At 41.2% G+C, this 18,008-nt stretch overlaps 1 protein-coding gene across 1 annotated transcript; it reads right to left on the reverse strand.

The window, feature by feature from the left end:
* Positions 1–599: 599 nt before the first annotated feature.
* patz1 (POZ/BTB and AT hook containing zinc finger 1) lies at positions 600–11,354 on the reverse strand. Its single transcript, XM_037534966.1, is given in 9 exon segments — positions 600–3,515; positions 5,747–5,959; positions 7,871–8,032; positions 8,545–8,579; positions 8,581–8,692; positions 8,781–8,832; positions 8,834–8,869; positions 8,871–8,883; positions 9,776–11,354. Coding segments are annotated over 9 exon segments (2,313 nt in total). The 5' UTR covers positions 11,008–11,354; the 3' UTR covers positions 600–3,057.
* Positions 11,355–18,008: the final 6,654 nt, after the last annotated feature.

Raw genomic sequence — 18,008 nt, forward strand, 5'->3', positions numbered from 1 at the left:
CCGTCGTCCATGGCAGAGTTTTCAGACTGACCTTTAGCTTTGGGAGATAAAGTAAGAAACATTTCCAAAATACACAAAAATAACATTAAGCATTAAATCAAGCATGTAACAAAAATGACTGTTTAAAAAAAATGCAAAAAACAAAAATTATTATAAATGAATATATTGACCACATTGTGGCTCATATTTGATCAACACTCTAGTTATGAAATAGCAGTTGATTCTATCAAATGACCGCTCATTTTCAAGTTACATGCATTTTTTTGGCCCTATTTTTAATCAGCTTTTGTTTCTGGAACCCCTCAACTACCCAAAGCCTGTATTTTTATTTATTTGATTAGCTTCAGTTTAATCCCATGTCACAGAGTTGTTCCTTTTTTTAAAACTGGAACTATTGGCATGATGGTGGTACTAGAACAGCAGGTCAATAGACACCAAATGTTCACCCAGAACCTCCTAATGTTCACGCAGAAAGGTTTTTTATGCTGCAGATGAATGTTAGAGGTTCCAAAGCACTTCAGCACCAATACAAAGTCTGATAATACCACCCAAACGTGATTGAACACTAAAAAAGGATTAAATAGCAAAACTTTCTCAAATACAATTTTTTATTTTATACTCATCTCTGTAGCAAATAAACAGAGACACAAAACAGTGTACAAAAACAAACATCAATAGAAAAGTATGCCTATATCCAAACGTCCAAAAATCAATGAAATTCTTGACATAAAATGCAAAGAAACAGCTTTTTTTTGTCAGAGAACAAAGATAGAATACCAAACATACATACAAATGTACATTTTGTTCTATGTGCATGTCTTTATACAAAAGTGTCAATGCAAGTCACTTTGTCTGTGTACATGGTTGTTCTTAAGATGGTCTTTATGATAACAGATTTTCCTACCCATCGCAGTTCACAATCAGTACTGGGAAGGCACTTTGCAACATACGAATATACAAAAATGTAAGCAGAACACACACACACACACACACACACACACACACACACACACACACACACACACACACACACACACACAAACAAACAAACAAACAAACAAACAAAATCATAGTGATTGAGGAAAGAAAAACATTTCCAGTGATACAATGTGCCACACTAAACAATAGACAACAGATCAGCATATGAAATCATTGAGTGCCGCATCTTCCCCAAGAGCCACTTTGTGGTTTAAAAAAAAAAAGGTTATAAGTACTGAAATCAGCTTAGGAAGGCTGATGGTAAGTAAAAAAGACGACACGGGCTGACAATGAATTACATATGTTCTCTAGACCAGTGAGATCAATCTGCTGCAAGACTGCCATGAAAGAAATCTCCTCATTTTACCTTAGAAATGCCAGTCAGTACGCATTCTATACAAAAATAAAATGCAAATTAATGACCATCAACCTTCTCAGATTCGTAGCAATATAATAACTGTATTTGTTACAACCTTCCTGGCTACTGTGGAAAGAATCTGCCACACAGAACATAATGGTGACTAAGCTCAGCCTGAAAGAATAACAAAAGTCTGTTACCAAAGGGCTTTTAAACTTGCACATCACAGCAAAATCTGAGCGCACCCATAATCTGCCAAACGCACAAAAAAGCAGGCCTTTTGCATTAGAGAGCACTTATCAGCGTGACGCAGTTAAAGGTTTTTCCATCCTCTCAAGCCCTCTTAAAACACCTGTGACTTTGTAATTAACACTTAATTACATATGCTCACAGTAGTTTATACTGTCAAGATCTAAGAGTAAAGAGAATTTAGATATGAAACAGTGGTGGCGTACTTAAACATACTTTTTCAACATACTTAAACATACAATTAATATGATCGCACACGCTACAGAAATAACAAACATAAGTGGGGATTTGTCGGTACCAACTTAATAGAACTTGGTATTTGTCTCAAAACATGTTTCTCCATACAAACTTCCATTCATCCACAAGGGCCAAGGAAAAGATTATATACACAAGGACCTCATTCACATAGATTAATCAAACTAACAACGTTGGCCACAGATAGATATATATACACATTTCTTACATATGTGAACATTATACACATATCATGATAGGAACTCTTAAGTTAAGCAGGAATGTATTGAACCTCATAGAAAAAAAAATCTGATATATTAAAAAAGCCCTCTGATTATATTACATTCTGAAGATAGAGACCTGGCACACATACACACAACAATCAGGTTGTCCCAAGCATGCGCGCACACACACACACACACACACACACACACACACACACAGAAGCTCTCTTGCTGGCCTCTTGTCAGACACATAATTCAAAGACAAAATAGCACAGCACAGATCTAAATTTAAACAACTTTATATAAACCATTTCATAAAGGAGACTGGGACACTAATATCAATAAGTTAATAAAATATACTCTTCATTTCTTGCAATATCTTACAGTCATACCTGAAGTTGGTCCCTGCTGAATATTCAAAACTCACATGCACTGTTGTGTAACCCAAAACAATCCATTTTGACAATATCTAAGATGCAAAATAAAATTCAAATGAAGTAACATTAACAACCATGTGTCAGGGCAAGATTTAAGTGATTCATAATCAGTATTGGACTTAAAATGTGTCCCAAACATTACAAGAGGCTTGCCCCAGTAATCTTCATACACCTAAACATTTAGATTGCCTCAGAAGCTTAAAGGTTTGTTAGGCAAGCTTTGTTTTGATGGTTTTAAAAAAATAAATAAACAACTGCTGGGTGCTTCATGGGCAAATTTCCCATTTCATTTGTGTAATAACTTTGTGTAATAGCCCAAACTGCAAGAGGCCTGATTTTTTTCTGGTATGCAACTATAAAACATGGGGAAAAAAATGTATGAAATAGAAAAGCTGATTAGCTGCTTCACACACACAAAAAATGGAATACATCTTGGCAAACTGACAAACACATCGACAGTAAGCAACATAAAAGACAGAGTAGTCTACAAGGACACTGATGATAAAAGGTAGAATTGCAGTTATTCTGAAAGCTGTGGCTGTTCAATAGGAACAAACTCATCTCCCTCACTAGGCAGTCACTTGTCTCCTAAGCCCATAGCACTGCTCGCCACTTCAGAGTCCACCAGTGAGGAGGCAAAAGCCGACTGGACGATCTGAAATCCAAATGATTCAAGCAGCGACATGTTTTGCTGGGGTGAAAAGGGTGATCCCAGATCCCCCAGGCTGGATCCTGTCCCACTATGTTTTTTATGCACCCGCTGGTGGTGCTTGTTGAGGTAAGACTTTGTGCGGAAGGTCTGACCACATTCGCCACAAGCAAACTTTTTTTCTGGGTCTGATTTTTGCTTGGAGCCGCATGGCACAGCCGCTGGTCCGTCGGCTTCCCCGTTGAAAACCAGAGAGGTGACTTCTAGCTCCTCGCCTTCAGCCTTGTGCTCAGGCTTCAGTTCGGTTCCATTAGAAAGGTCCCCGAATGCAGTGTCTGAACCATCAGAATCCTGATGGGGGCATTTCCCAGCATTCTCCTGCCCGTCTGAGGTAAACACAGAGTGGGAAGGGGGAGGGTGGGTCAGGATAAATGAGAAAAGGCAGAAGAGGAAAGGGAAAGAGAGGGAAAGAGGAAAAACCTCACATTAGGCAAGATATACACACCAACTCAGATCAGACACCTGCACGTATAATAAGACCATAGCACAGATAACTTACTGAAAAGTTTTCAGAAATGGTGAGACTAGACAATACATCAAGGGATAGAAGGCTCTTTACAACCATCAGAAATCTTCGAATAGTCTTCTATTATAGACCAATTTTTGTTAGATATGTTGCCGAGCAGATAGAGGCCAGGTAGTGAAGGTTTTCAAAATTAAGTTGTGTTAGGTTATTCTCATGAAAAATGTTTTGTGTCATACTAACCAAGATGGTGTTCTGTATTCAAATTCATCAGTTCAGCCTGCATTGCCACAATATATTTAAACATGTAATGAAATATTTGGCTCCACAGTGGCACAAGCATCTAAGGCTGTGGTTAAGAGTTCATGAATTGGAATCCAAAAAACAAAAAAGTGAGTAATTAGCAAATATGCCACTGTTGAAACCATAAGTTGTCAAAACAGACCAATGTTACTGGTCAATCAGCTGGGTCTTATAGCCTAGACAGTTTCATGCATTATTATCCTTATAAATACAAAATAAATATAGGATCACCATATTTTGTATACACTAATCCACAACATGAGTAAGACTTGCATTATTCACTGAATACGCAGTTATTACGCAGATTCACATCTAGTTCAGCTTCTTAATCATGGAGCATTTCATCAAAATTTCAAGGATGCCATGAATAAAAGGGGATTTTGTTGCATTTCATCATTTTCAGCAGGAACTTATGTGACAATAGCAAGAAATAGCATGGATCAAGCAGGATACTGGTAAGGTCAGAAAGTGACCCCCCAAGCATGTACTTCTATATATCGTCGCTGTCCAATGGAAACCATGCATCTCCATTTCTGTTGATTTACATTACCGTCCTTTACATTGTGTAAAAATTTCATGATGAATGGACCAACAGAAATGCTTTAAAATCATTTTGAACAAAATCTCTTTACAATGACTTACACTGAAAGGGAAGCGTGTTTTTGCCTTCTCCTGTAAAGTTACTATTTGAGAGATACTTGTTTTTCACTGGACAGCGATGATACATACAAGCTTCTGGATCTTGCCCAAGACTTATGCCTCTGTTAAAACTTTAAAACAACAGCATGATGTGCCTTTATTGGCCTTTATAAATGCATGAATTCTCCATGGAATGGATTCTGCAATACTCTAGATCCATTCTGCAACAATGCTGATTCATAAGGAAATGTGTTGCACAGTTGTTGCAGACTGGACAGCTGCACAGTTTTCCACCTCATTCCAAAGATGCTTGATAGGATTGATATTCAGGGAATGTTCAGGACTCTGAAGCAGTAAAGACTCACTGTCATACTACTGGAACCATTCAGTTATGATGCATGCCTTGTGTACTTATCATACTGCAAGTTCCACAGGTTCTTGTTAGTGTACATTTTGATCACATGGACTGCAAATGCAACTTATAAACAAACAAGAAACTAGACAAAGAAAGAACTCTGCTATGATGATACAGTTGATTAAAAGACACTATAGGTCATGTGTCACCTCCAGTGGTTTGAATGATAAGTTCACAAAGTGCCATCCACTTATGATCAAAGCATCCAAAATGTATGTTAATGCAAGGTGTAAACACGGTTAAAGTGGTGCATTGTTCTGCACACCAGTGTTGAATTATGTAGTCTGAATGGTTGTAGTCTACCTATTTGCTTTCATAATTCTACTTTGACCTCTCTCATTTTCGTCCACAGAACCACCAATCACCATTCACACACAATTTTCACACCACGCTCAGTAAACCTCTGAAACAGATGTCTGTGATAACCCCAGAATGACCGCCCTTCAGTTCATACTAGCCAGGACTAGCACCACTCATTAAGCTGTGCTCAATGTCACCTCCATTTTAACACAACTGAAAACTGATACTATGAATGCTGCATTTATATCAGACACTGCAGTCCTATGGACGTACACAAGGTGTAATTTGTGTGAAGGTGTATAGGGTACCTATTAAACTGGCAACTCAACATAATGTTTGTTGTAACAATCCAGAACACCTGTAACTGCTTACATCCTCTGTTGTATAAGCAGCATTTACCTTGTCCCATGCCCACCCTCCAGCCGGCCCATACTGACCTGCGAGAGGCCCATGCAGCGGGAAGCCTGGTGCTCCAGCAGAGCGGCACTCCCAGAAATAGGGAGTCGTCCCTGGCTTGCCCAGGAGCAGCTCAGGCTGCAAACCAAGAGCAGGAGGGCCTGGCTGGGGGAGAACTGGAGGCCCAGAAAGCCCCCGAAATGACCCCTCTGTCTCAGGAAAGGTAACCAGGAGCCGGCGACTGGTACATAGGTCTACACCATCATAAACCACCCCAACAAAAGAGAGAGGAGTTGAGGAGTTGAGACAAAGGAGAGACAGAGAGGCCATGGAGGGGGATTTACAGTCAGTAGAGTCAGAATGATGATTAACTTCACATCAGTTTATGTGCTGAATGATGCACCCTTTATAATTCACACAGTCTGAGCAATATCAGCACAGGTGAATGAATCTTTTTCCTTCATTACTTGCCAAGCCTGCAGACTTATTGTTGGAGTTTAAGTTACTGAAGTGATGATTTCTGTACTGATGTAAAGTTAATGATTCAATTCTGATGTTTTCCTACTTTTACCATTCCTCATTCGTCAAATAAATCCCTAAAATTAATCTTTGTGAAAAAATGTATAAAATGATGAAAATAACCACACCGATACACATTGCCTACAACAGTACTTTCAACTAAGTGTTGTATAATTTGTGTGAAGGTGTGGGGTGCACATAATAATCAACTGGCAACTTAAAATAATATGTTTATTGTAACCAAGACTTGAATAAAAGTCTGTTGGGTGACTAAATGTACTTCTGGCTCTAACTTTTTCCCACAACTAAAAATTAAACATATCAAGCACCAAATATATAGGAAATTATTTTATCCCAACAGATTTTCTTAACCATGTAAAATATTTAACCACATTATCACAAGAACCAGAAGTCCAACTTCTTCTCTAATATCCTCTCAGCATACCCCAACAACAGGCTGCCGGTTTCAATGGCAATAATTGTTTGAAAAAAGGTCCATTGAATTTTAAAAGAATTACAATAGATTTCTGCACATGCATTCACGGAAGTTGCTGAGAAAACATTTGTTTAGCCAGCATGAGATGGAAATGATGGAAAGCAACAGACAGAAATATATCGCCATGCTAACGTGAATAGCAATATAGGAGGGGACCAGCTTCACAAAGGACAAAACTGGTAGGGCTGCAACTATGATTCTTTCATCACACTATGGCAAATCGACCAAATGACCAATGACATATTCTGACTTTAAGAGAAGAAATATTAGGGAAAGGGATTAGCGTTTCTGCACCTATGTTTCAGTTTTTTTATTTATAAGAAAGATTAACCGTGCTTTCAAACAGAACATTGCAGCCTTACTTGAATGTGCACCTTGACTTTATACAGCACAAGTCAACTGCAGTGGTATATGTGGATACATGCAGTGTAGTAGCCAGCAGACCGCTCAGTCAGCTTTTATCAGGGGTTCCTGAATATTCATCAAGAATATATATCAATATTCTACAGAAGGCTTTTCACATGCTTATCATGTTTTCATAATCCCACTGGAAAACTGACTGGAGTCTTTTGTGGAGTCTTTTACTGCAATAGCAAACCAAGCATTCTAAATCCAAACCAAAATGATCACATTCCACTGTGCTAGAATATGTATCAGATATTCAAGCTAAGCCAGAACAGTCATCAGCCTCAAGTGCAAGTAGCTTGATATACACAGGAAATCAAATGCTGCTTCACAGATTTTCTCTAAATCTGATACAATACTGTGATGTCATGATATTTTCATCAAATCAAAAGATTTGATATATCAAAAATACCACTCAAAGTGTGACCTTCACTTCTGTTTATAACAATGTTTCCATCATTCTATAGAATTTATAGTGTAAAGTGCCCTAAGTGTAATTAAACCTTTTAATAAGTTAATGCAGAGTCTAAATTTCCAAGTCCTAGAAACATGACTTATACATTCATTAATTTTATGAAAAAAAAGAATGATGGAAATCAGCTTTGGTGAAAAATTAGCGCAATATGCATGTATGAATGTTTGTGAAGTGTTTGCGCAAGCAGATGCAGTATTTAGCAGCAGGGTGAGAAGAGCGAAGTGAAGCGACGCGAGCAACAATGGGACGCTGTGGGGAGAGGCTTGCTGCATTCCACTGCGCACTGGCGTCCTGAGTGGTAGGGGGCGCCGTTGTGTGTCTGCGGCCCGTTGGCACGCGGCTCGAGGAACTGGAGAGCTGTGGAGGGAGGGAGCATGGACGAGCCGTGGTGCGTTTTTACATGTACCTTTAGGTAGGACGCAGTGGAAAAACCTGAAACCATTGGAGGAGCAAAAAAGCAAAACAAAAGAAAGAGAAGAAAAAAAAATGGAACAAGCACAGATTTGGTTTTTACATCAAGAGGAGAATCTGTTATTCTCTTGGAGATTATGATAAGGACCTTCACTCTCTACTTTTCACTATTAATGAATCCACTTACACTGGCTTCAAGTATGATAATCACCAAAGGAATCAGCAATCCTCAACTGTGGTCTTAAAGAAAAATCGTCCATAAAAGGTCCTAGACCGTGAAAGCCATCACTCAATTCTAAAAGAGTTGTTTTACTTGTTAACTAAAGTAGTCTAGTGAATCAAATTTCATCAAATACCTTCAGCTTAACGTTGTCATTACGGTAGACAAGTCATCTTTCTGGCACACATGCAAGATTTCTCTCACAAGTGCCCTAAAATCATTTTTCGTTTTTCTTTGTCAATTACACAGATGCAAACGGCTATTTGTAAGAAACACCTAAGAAAACGCAGTTAGTTGTGTGTATAAGGTTTACCTTTATTGCATATGTGCAGTACGTTGTGAGGTCCTCGCTGGTTTTTTCAAATGGTCTGTCAATAGGCAGCCCCGTAAGAACTTTCCACACACTGGCATGGTATTTTATCCCTCATGGCAGGCCAGGTGTGACCGCAGACGATCCCGTGGTTGCAAATGATGCATACAAATCGTGAAAATAATATAAAACAGTCCATGAATATGTTGAAAATGTTTAATTTAACAGCATTTTCATTTTACAAAACTCCAATGAGCAATGTCCAGGTTCTCTCACCTGACATTTATGAGTTCCTTTCTGTGGTGTGTACCTGTTTTATATGTCCATTTTAGATGATCTGGCCTACAAGAACAAACACATTAAACTGGTTTGTGCAAGAGATGCACTTCAAAAGAGAAATTATTACAAAAGTGATGCTTCAATTTAGAGTTGTATAATTAGGTAACTAAAACATCACTATCTCTTCATAATACACAATATGCTTACATGATCGTTTTTCTAAGGTTTGATATGTTCTAACAGTGTTCAGATATTTAAAAAAAAAAAACTGAAAACCCTATGAATGCAGTGACTTTTCAATGCTTCACATACTGCACTAAACCAATTAAACCGGACTTATTATGCTCTCTTTGTAATGAAAAATCCAGTTGCCCCAATGTTATAAGTAAACTAATAATAAGTATTAAATACAGTAATCAGCTACTGCGTATTGCCACAATATGCTCAGGAAAGCCTACTGTGATGTCATGTTATGCAATTTATCACTATCTATCATCATATTGCCTGCCTCTACTTCCATTTGCACATCTTATAAAGGAATCATCATGGACTTTTCTGAACATACTGTGGACATCATCCATTCCTAAAGCTCCAACTGCACATTTCATTACATAAACAGCATAATTAGTGCTGGCACTACTGTTTTCTTTTTTGTCTGTTCCAACTTCTCGACGTCAAGAACTAATTATTGCGATACCTTAAAATATCTTGGAAGTATCGGGATACTATAGCTATTTTGACCAAATTACCCAGCCCTATCTGACAGCTTCACAGACAGTAAAGTTACACTTCTGGAGTATAAAGACTGATTCGACCATCAGAGATTTGATGTTGAAGTCCTAGCAGCTCTTGTGAATGTGCGTTTCTAAGCCCCAATAAAATGCTCTATTGTCTGACGCTTCTTCCAGCCTTAATCTAACAACCCAGCCAAGCAACGTTGGTAAATGAGACTCACCTCGAGAAGCCTTTCCCGCAGCTCTGACACACGTACGGTTTGCCCACCGAGCCGTCATGAGAGCGGACGTGGTAAGACATCCTGTCCTTTCGCTTGAAGCGCAGGCCACACACGGGGCAGGCGTACGGCTTTTCTCCGGAGTGCGACAGCTTGTGTCGGTTCAGATGGTACACGTCTCTGAAGACCTTCCCGCAGAGCTCGCAGCCCACATGCCTCCGCGTCCTCTCTCGCTTGCGGTGGCCGTCGGCGGCGCTATGTGGGGGCAGCCCGTTTTCGTGCGGCCCCGCCTGGCCCTGGACCTGCGGGATGACCACCGCCTGGGCCATGTCCGCAGGGATCAGCTCTCTTCCTCCGCTGCCACCGAAAGCTCCATGCTCCGCCTCGTGAGTCCTCAGCTGCGCGGCGTCTGTAAACATCTTCCCGCAGACGGCGCATGCTAGCAGGCCTTCGCTGTCGTTAGCAGGACCGTGCTGGCTGCTGCTGTTGTAGGAAGAGACCACGGCTCCCCCAGCTCCACCTTCTTTCTTCGGTCTTCCCCTGCCTCGTTTGGAGCCCGGAGAACCCTCGCCGTTTACGGGATTTCCTGTGAGGTGTGACGGGGACACAGACAACCTGTTAGTCGGTATGGCCGCGAGGGATCCGTCGCTAGTCGGCGCCGGACCACCATCGTCCCGGTCAACAGCACACTGCGGCGGCCCATGACCAGTGAACACGGCGCCGTTGGCGACGTCCAAATGCGGTGGGCTTGACAGGTCGCTGGCAGCGGCGCGGGGAAAACTGTGCTCCCCTCCTCCTCCCCGCGAAGGAGGGACGAGGATCTGCACGTTGGACTGCTTGATCACCTCCTGGCAGATCTCGATGACCGAACGCATGAGCAGGAACTTGGCGGCCGTCATGAGCTCCGGGAAACACTCGAGGCGCACCACGATCCGCGAGGTGTACGCGAAGTCCAGGATGTCGCGGAAAACTTTGGGGCTTATGGTGTGCATCTCCAGCTCCTTGCCCTCGCCGTCGCCCTCCGCCGGACAGCTAAACACCGACTCGAAGTACTCGCTGCACGCCGCCAGCACGGCCTTGTGCGCGGGGAAGCTCTCCTCGCCGACGCGCAGGATCACGTCGCAGAACCTGCCTCCATCTTTTCTCTGGCTGTTGAGGTTGTGGAGCATCTCGGCGCTGTGCTTGCTCACCTGGTACGTGTAGGAGGAATTCCACGGCTGCTCGGTCCTCTCCATACCGCCCGCGTTCAAACAGAGACGACTAAATGCATAGGACAAAACGCAAAGAGAAACCCGGCGCTCGACGTAAAGAAAAAATCAAACAAAAAGCTCTTTTTAACGGCGAGCACCCCTCTCCGCTTTAGCATCTAACATGTTAGCAGGCAAAAAAATGGCAGCCCCCCAGCTTCCTGTGAACTTTACCCTTTATTTGGAGGGGAGGGGGTATCCGTCCTTGTTTTGTTTTTTCTCCCGTTGAAAAAAAATGAATGGATTCGCTTCTTGTCAGCGACAGACAGACCGAGCACACGCCACCTGTCTCAGCAGCTCGCTCGCACTGCTAGAATGGACGTTTAGACTTTATGCATTTTGCACATTGTTCATCTTCCTGGTTTCTAACCCCCCCGCTAGGCCGTTATGAATTCACATCCTTGTTTTCCAGTGAGCCCCCTCCCCCTTTCACACCCCTCCCCCCCAAAAAGTATACACCATTGCAGTCAGGGCACTTAAAGCGCGCGACACGCACCATGCTTCCGACTTTACACATCGTCGGGTTACGCTGTTGTAGTACAGATACAGTTTGTGAAACGTGGGAAATTAAACTGTTCACCGGAGCTGATAGACCCAGGCTCCGCCCACTGTGATCTCTGCGAGGGGAAAACAAACCGACCCCCTCCCCTCCTGTTTCGGGTCTTCAGACTCCCAGCCAAAGCCGACTAAATCCTCTCTACGGACAGTTCGCGTGTACGTCCCGTATATTCATTCTACATCAGAGTAATAAAGCGACACCTGACGAAATCAGGTTGTAACATTTATCTAACGTGGTCACAAGTTTCTTTTAGGGTTTTTGTGGCTTTCTTTAAAATTCTAGGACAAGGGCTCTGCATGTGGATGCCTAATGAGATGATGAGGTCAGTGGGTCACTCTAAAAACAGATGTGTTAAAAATCAACACATTCTGTCTCTGACTAAACACATCAGTGTGTTCAGTTGAAGACAACACATTTTGATTTACTTTAAACACAATATATGTTGCAATATTTCTGTGCCCACTTATGGATGACACATTTTAACACAGAGAATGTGTTAAGTCAGGGTGTTATTCTACCTCTGACACCACTGTGGCATCAATGTAGAACAGGACAAAGGGGGCCATGATTTCCACCATTAGGAAATGTTCTTTATTAAACATCAGGCAGAAAGACAATACAATGTGTGACATTAAATTCTCCTCCAACATCTAGTACATCACTTCATTCATATTTTTTCAGTGACAGGTAGTGCCCCAGAATTATTGGCAGAGGAGCAGTTCCATATGATGCTCCCACCTCTGTACTTTTCTGTGGGAAATATTACTATCAAAATCACCGCCACCTTACTATATTCTTGAGTACTTAAATCTGGTGTACATACTGTAAATTCTCTATATTGTCTTAAATTATTAGTAAAGTGTTTATTTTTACATAAATGGCTGCAACTGTAACAACTGCGATTTCCCCCTGGGATCAATAAAGGAATCTGAATCTGAATGGTGTTCTTGGGGACATACTTGCAACCCTTACTTACAGTTTCATAAATATTCTACTTGCATATTATCAAACAAACCAGACTGACAAGGAAGTTTAAGATCTTAGGACTATGTAGCTTTTTCCATTTCATTGTTGTTTAATAATGTTGTTCCTGAAAACTTCCCAACAAATGGCAGCATTTTTAAATGACACCAGGTGCAATTTGCATGAGAACATTTTTATTTTTGCAACATTCATTTTTTCCTTTAATTTTTACAATGAATATAGTATTATTATTATATGTACACATATATGCTTATGAATATGAGTATATATTAATGTATACTTATGAATATATATTTATTGTTCATATTTCTAAGTACAAAAGTCATTGTGCATGTTAATATGAAGTGGATATATGCAAAGTATATTAAATAACAAAAAAGTGTCTGCAAACTTATTTCCCCTCAATGTAAGTCTGATTGCAGATTTCTAATGAGGATATACCATTAAATGAACAGAAAAGATTAGAAATTCTCTGCTACTTTTCTCTAACAAATTTTAACCTCATTGCCTAATTTTCAAGACATTTGTGAAAAGGGTCACATGAAGAGGAAACATGTCCTAATTCTAACCAATAATAATTCTAATTCTGTCCTCTAGTTTTAATTACATATTGCTCTTACCAAAAACAGATTTCCCCTTAGTAACCATTTTCTTTTGTATGTTTGTGTGTCAAATAACACTGAGAAGTACAACTGCATTGAATTTGTCACTGGGTGGAATATTTCATGGAAAACATGCTGCTATGCTCCCTGCTGTCAAGCTTAAGCCTTCTAACAGTGACAACTTTTCTGTGAACATGGCAAAACCTAAAAATGTTTTCTCTATCTGATTTGTGTGACAGGGTGGTTATGCTTGATGTTCCCTGTCAAGGACTGAGAAAACAACAAAATATCAACATTGAATAAAAGAAACAGAATTACAGAGTTTTTGACACTGGCTCAACTGAACCCTTAAATGACGTCTATTTATCATGTCACTTAATGTGACAGTGTTTTGTAATTTGTGCTACAACACTTGCAATTTTTCTAGGACCAGTGCCACCTGCTCAAATGTTTACATCCAGCCCTGATAAGGCTAAATCGACTTTACATCTTCTTTCTTTTACGCGTCTAAAAATAGTTACAAATGCCACAGAACTCATAATACACACTCATAGTTAGATAAAAGTCAATGCATTGAATCTAATATGATTCAAATGTAAACTTCATTTCAACGTGAAGAAAATATATTAATATACTGTATTGAAGAGCAAAATTATGTAACCATTAAAATCAAGTGAAGTCATTGCATTCCTTTTTCAGTTTGCCACCAAGGTTACACAAGTCTGAGGATTTGATTGTGGCATCATACATTTATTGTGTCATCTCTTGGCATCCCACAATTCCTAACGGTAAACTCTCAAAATCGATACAGTACAGATCATTGTCCTTTACCACATTTTCAAAGTCACTTTCTTTCCTCAGTGTATCATGTTCTGTGTTTTCATGTCCCGGTAGGCGTATGGTTTTGTATTAAATAATGTTACAATCAAAACAGACACAGTGAAATTAAATGGATTTCAACTCTTTGTTACTTTGGATTATTTTAATGCTTAACACCAGGGGAAGATGACCTCCTGCTCTTCAAACCTGAAAGACTGCACAACAGGCCTAGGCCAGAAAGCCTCATGACTGCAGGCTGTAAACGGCAGTAGATAAAAGAGAGGAGACTTGTTTTAGGTTACATAAACCCCTAAAACCACTCAAAATTACTCCTAGCATTACCTGCACCATTCTGACGTTTAAAAGGTTTTACACTGAGACAAATGTTATGGATGTTTTACAGGCATATAAAGTGGTGCTAATCACCAAGAAGTCTCTGTGCCATTATCTCAGTGAGGGGCTGTGTAGCGGTTCAGGGCAGTACACAATAAGGGTTCTTCAAGAATTGTGCATCAGTAGTGAAATCGGTTTCAATTGCCTAGCAGCTCTATACAAGAGCACTATGCTTAAGCCAAGCCTCAGCTGGAGTAGTGTAAAGCACATCACCACTGGACTCCAAGGAACTGGAAATGTGTTCTCTCAAGTGCTAAAAGACCCTCCTATAACTGGTTGTCTGATGGACTAATCTGGGTTTGGCCAGGAGAACGCTACCTGCCAGAATGCATAGTGCCACCAGTAAAGGTTGGATGCAGGAGGAATAATGGTCTGGGGCTGTTTTTCAGAGACTGGGCTCAGCCCCCCCTTAAACCAGCCTTTGGGGGTGTACTTTGTGTACTTCCGGTACCGGTCCCAAGCCCGGATAAATGGTGAGGGTGGCATCAGGATGGGCATCCGGCATAAAATTTGTGCCAAAACTATCATGCGGATCACAAATATGATTGCCATACCGGATCGGTCGAGGCCCGGGTTAACAACGACCGCCTCCGGTGCTGTTGACCAGCAGCGTGCCAGTGGAAATTGGACTACTGTAGGTTGAAGACCATCAAAGACGAGAGGAGGAAGGCGGGTTAGAAGGCAGCGAGAGAGAAGGAAAGGCAGGAGTGTGGAGGTTAGAGTAGGGACTCTGTACATAGGGACAATAACTGGTAAAGGCAGAGACCTTGCAGACATGATGGAGAGAAGGAAGGTAGATATTCTGTGTGTCCAGGAGACCAGATGGAAAGGAAGCAAGGCCAGGAACATTGGAGGTGGATTCAAACGGTTCTATCATGGTGTAGAGAGGAAGAGAAAAGGAGTATGGATAATCCTAAAGGAACAGCTTGGGAAAAGTGTTCTGGATGTAAAGAGAGTGTCAGACAGGATCATGAGCCTGAAGTTGGAGGTTGATGGTGTGATTTTGTGTGTGGTCGGTTCATATGCACCACAGGTTGGTTGTCAGAGGAGAAAGAGGAATTTTGGAGTAAGATGGATGAAGTGGTAGATGGTGTCCCTAGAGAGGAGAGGTTAGTGATTGGTGCAGACTTCAATGGACATGTTGGTGAAGGAAACCGAGGGGATGAAGAGGTGCTGGGTATGTATGGTGTGAACGACAGAAATGCGCAAGGTCAGATGGTTGTAGATTTTGCAAAGAGAATGGAAATGTGGTGAACCCGTATTTTCAGAAGAGGGAAGAACACAGGGTGACATACAAGAGTGGAGGGAGGTATCTCCAGATTAGAAATTACTTTAGAGCAGAAGTTCTAAATGAGGATATTTCACCAATAGTAGAGATTTTTGTAGATGCCTATAAAAAAAGGAATAGTTAATAGAACAGTTTCTAAATTATACGAATCTCTCTCATTTTCTATGAAGATCTCAACCAGCTATATTAAAAATAGATGGGAAAAGGAACTTGAAGTCACTATCACAGATGAGGAATGGGATAGAATCTGTAGCTCCCAACCCAGAACCACATTAGCCAGATCTTGGAGGGAATTTTGCTGGAAGTCAATTAGTCGCTTCTTTGTCTCCCCCAAACAACGTGTAAAGCATCTAAAACAAAGCAGCTGCTGTTGGAGAAATTGTGGTGAAAAGGTTGCAGATCATACTCATATCTTCTGGTCTTGTCCTGTACTACTTTTTTACTGGGAAAAAGTAAGAGATACAATATCTGTAATCTTAGAGCTGGACATACCATATAACTGTACCACTTTGTACTTGGGGCTCATGCCTGGAGACTGGAGGGAGAAGGACAAGTATTTATTCCGAATCCTTACAGCAGCCAGCAAAAAAGCTATTACAAGGAAATGGCTGCAAACATCACCCCCAACTCTTGAGCAATGGATGGACGTAGTCAAAGAAATTCAGCACATGGAACGCATAACCCTATCTTTGAGGCTACAGAAGGAAAGGTCTTCTAAACTTGAGTAAATGGGACAATTTTCTTAATAGTAAAACAAAAGACTCAACATAAGGACTAATCCCTGACCAGATGTAGAACCACCACCCCCCCTTCCCTCCTTTATTATTGTTATTGATTTTTTTTTCCCCTTTCTTTTCCCCCATTTTTGCTTTAATTATAATTTGTGCCTGCCTGTTCCCACGATGTACCAATAAAAATAAAGTTAAAAAAAAAAAAAAAAAAAAAAAAAGAGTGGAGGGAGGTGCACACAGGTGGATTATATCCTTAGCAGGAGATGCCACCTAAAGGAGATTGTAAAAATTGCAACAGGCCCTTGGGGGCAGAAACTACAGCTAAGGTGGTGAGAGAAACTGGCAAGAATGTGTTGGGTGTTTCGTCTGGTCAGAGGAAAGAAGACAAGGAAAGTTGGTGGTGGAATGTGGAATAAGGAAGTCCAGGAGAGTATTCAGAAGAAGAATGCAGCTAAGAAAAAGTGGGGTAACCAGAGAGCTGAAGGAAGTAGGCAGGAGTACTGTGAGGCTAGTCGCATAGCAAAAAGAATGGTGGCAAAGGCAAAGGCTCAGGCCTATGATGAGCTGTATGAGAGGCTGGAGAGTAAAGAAGGAGTAAAGGACTTGTTTCGTTTGGCTAAACAGAGAGATAGAGCTGGAAAGGATGTACAGCAGGTTAGGCTGATAAAGGATAAAGAGGGAAATGTACTAGTGAGTGAACAGAGAGTGTTGAGTAGATGGAAGGAGTACTTTGAAGAACTAATGAATGAGGAAAACGAGAGAGAGGAGGACAACGGGGGGGGGGGGGGGGGGGGGGTAGTGGATCAGGAAGTGCAGAGAATTAGTAAGGTGGAAGTGAGGGCAGCTTTAAAAAGGATGAAGAATGGAAAGGCAGTTGGTCCAGATGACATACCTGTGGAGGTATGGAGATGTTTAGGAGAGAAGGCAGTGGACTTTTTAACCAGGTTGTTTAACAAAATCCCGGAGAGAGAATGCCTGATGAGTGGAGAAGCAGTGTATTGGTCCCCATTTTTAAGAACAAGGGTGATGTTCAGAGCTGCAGTAACTAATAGTATAAGGTATAAAGTTGAGCCACACCATGAAGGTATGGGAAAGAGTTGTTGAAGCAAGGCTAAGGCAAGAGGTTCGGATCAGTGAGCAGCAGTTTGGTTTCATGCCCGGAAAGAGTACCACAGATGCAATTTTTGCGTTGAGTTAGTAGAGAAGTACAGAGAAGGTCAGAAGGAGCTACATTGTGTCTTTGTGGATCTAGAGAAGGAATATGATAGGGTGCCAAGAGAGGAACTCTGTGTAGCTGAAAAGTATGTTAGGGTGGTGCAGGACATGTATGAGGATAGCGAGACCGTGGTGAAGTGTGCAGTTGGAGTGACAAATGGTTTCAAGGTGAAGGTAGGGAGGCTGGTGGAAAAGGTGAAGATGCAAAGAGTAGAGGTCGTAAAGGTGGATGACTTCAAATATCTTTGGTCAAACATCCAGAGCAATGGACAGTGCAAAAAAGAGGTGAGGAAGAGGGTGCAGGAGGGATGGAGTAGGTGGAGACGGGTGTCAGGGCTGATATGTGACAGAAGGATAGCAGCAAGAGTGAAAGGGAAGGTTTACAAGACAGTAGTGCG

Source organism: Pygocentrus nattereri, chromosome 26, assembly GCF_015220715.1.
Source record: "Pygocentrus nattereri isolate fPygNat1 chromosome 26, fPygNat1.pri, whole genome shotgun sequence".
NCBI lineage: Eukaryota > Metazoa > Chordata > Actinopteri > Characiformes > Serrasalmidae > Pygocentrus > Pygocentrus nattereri.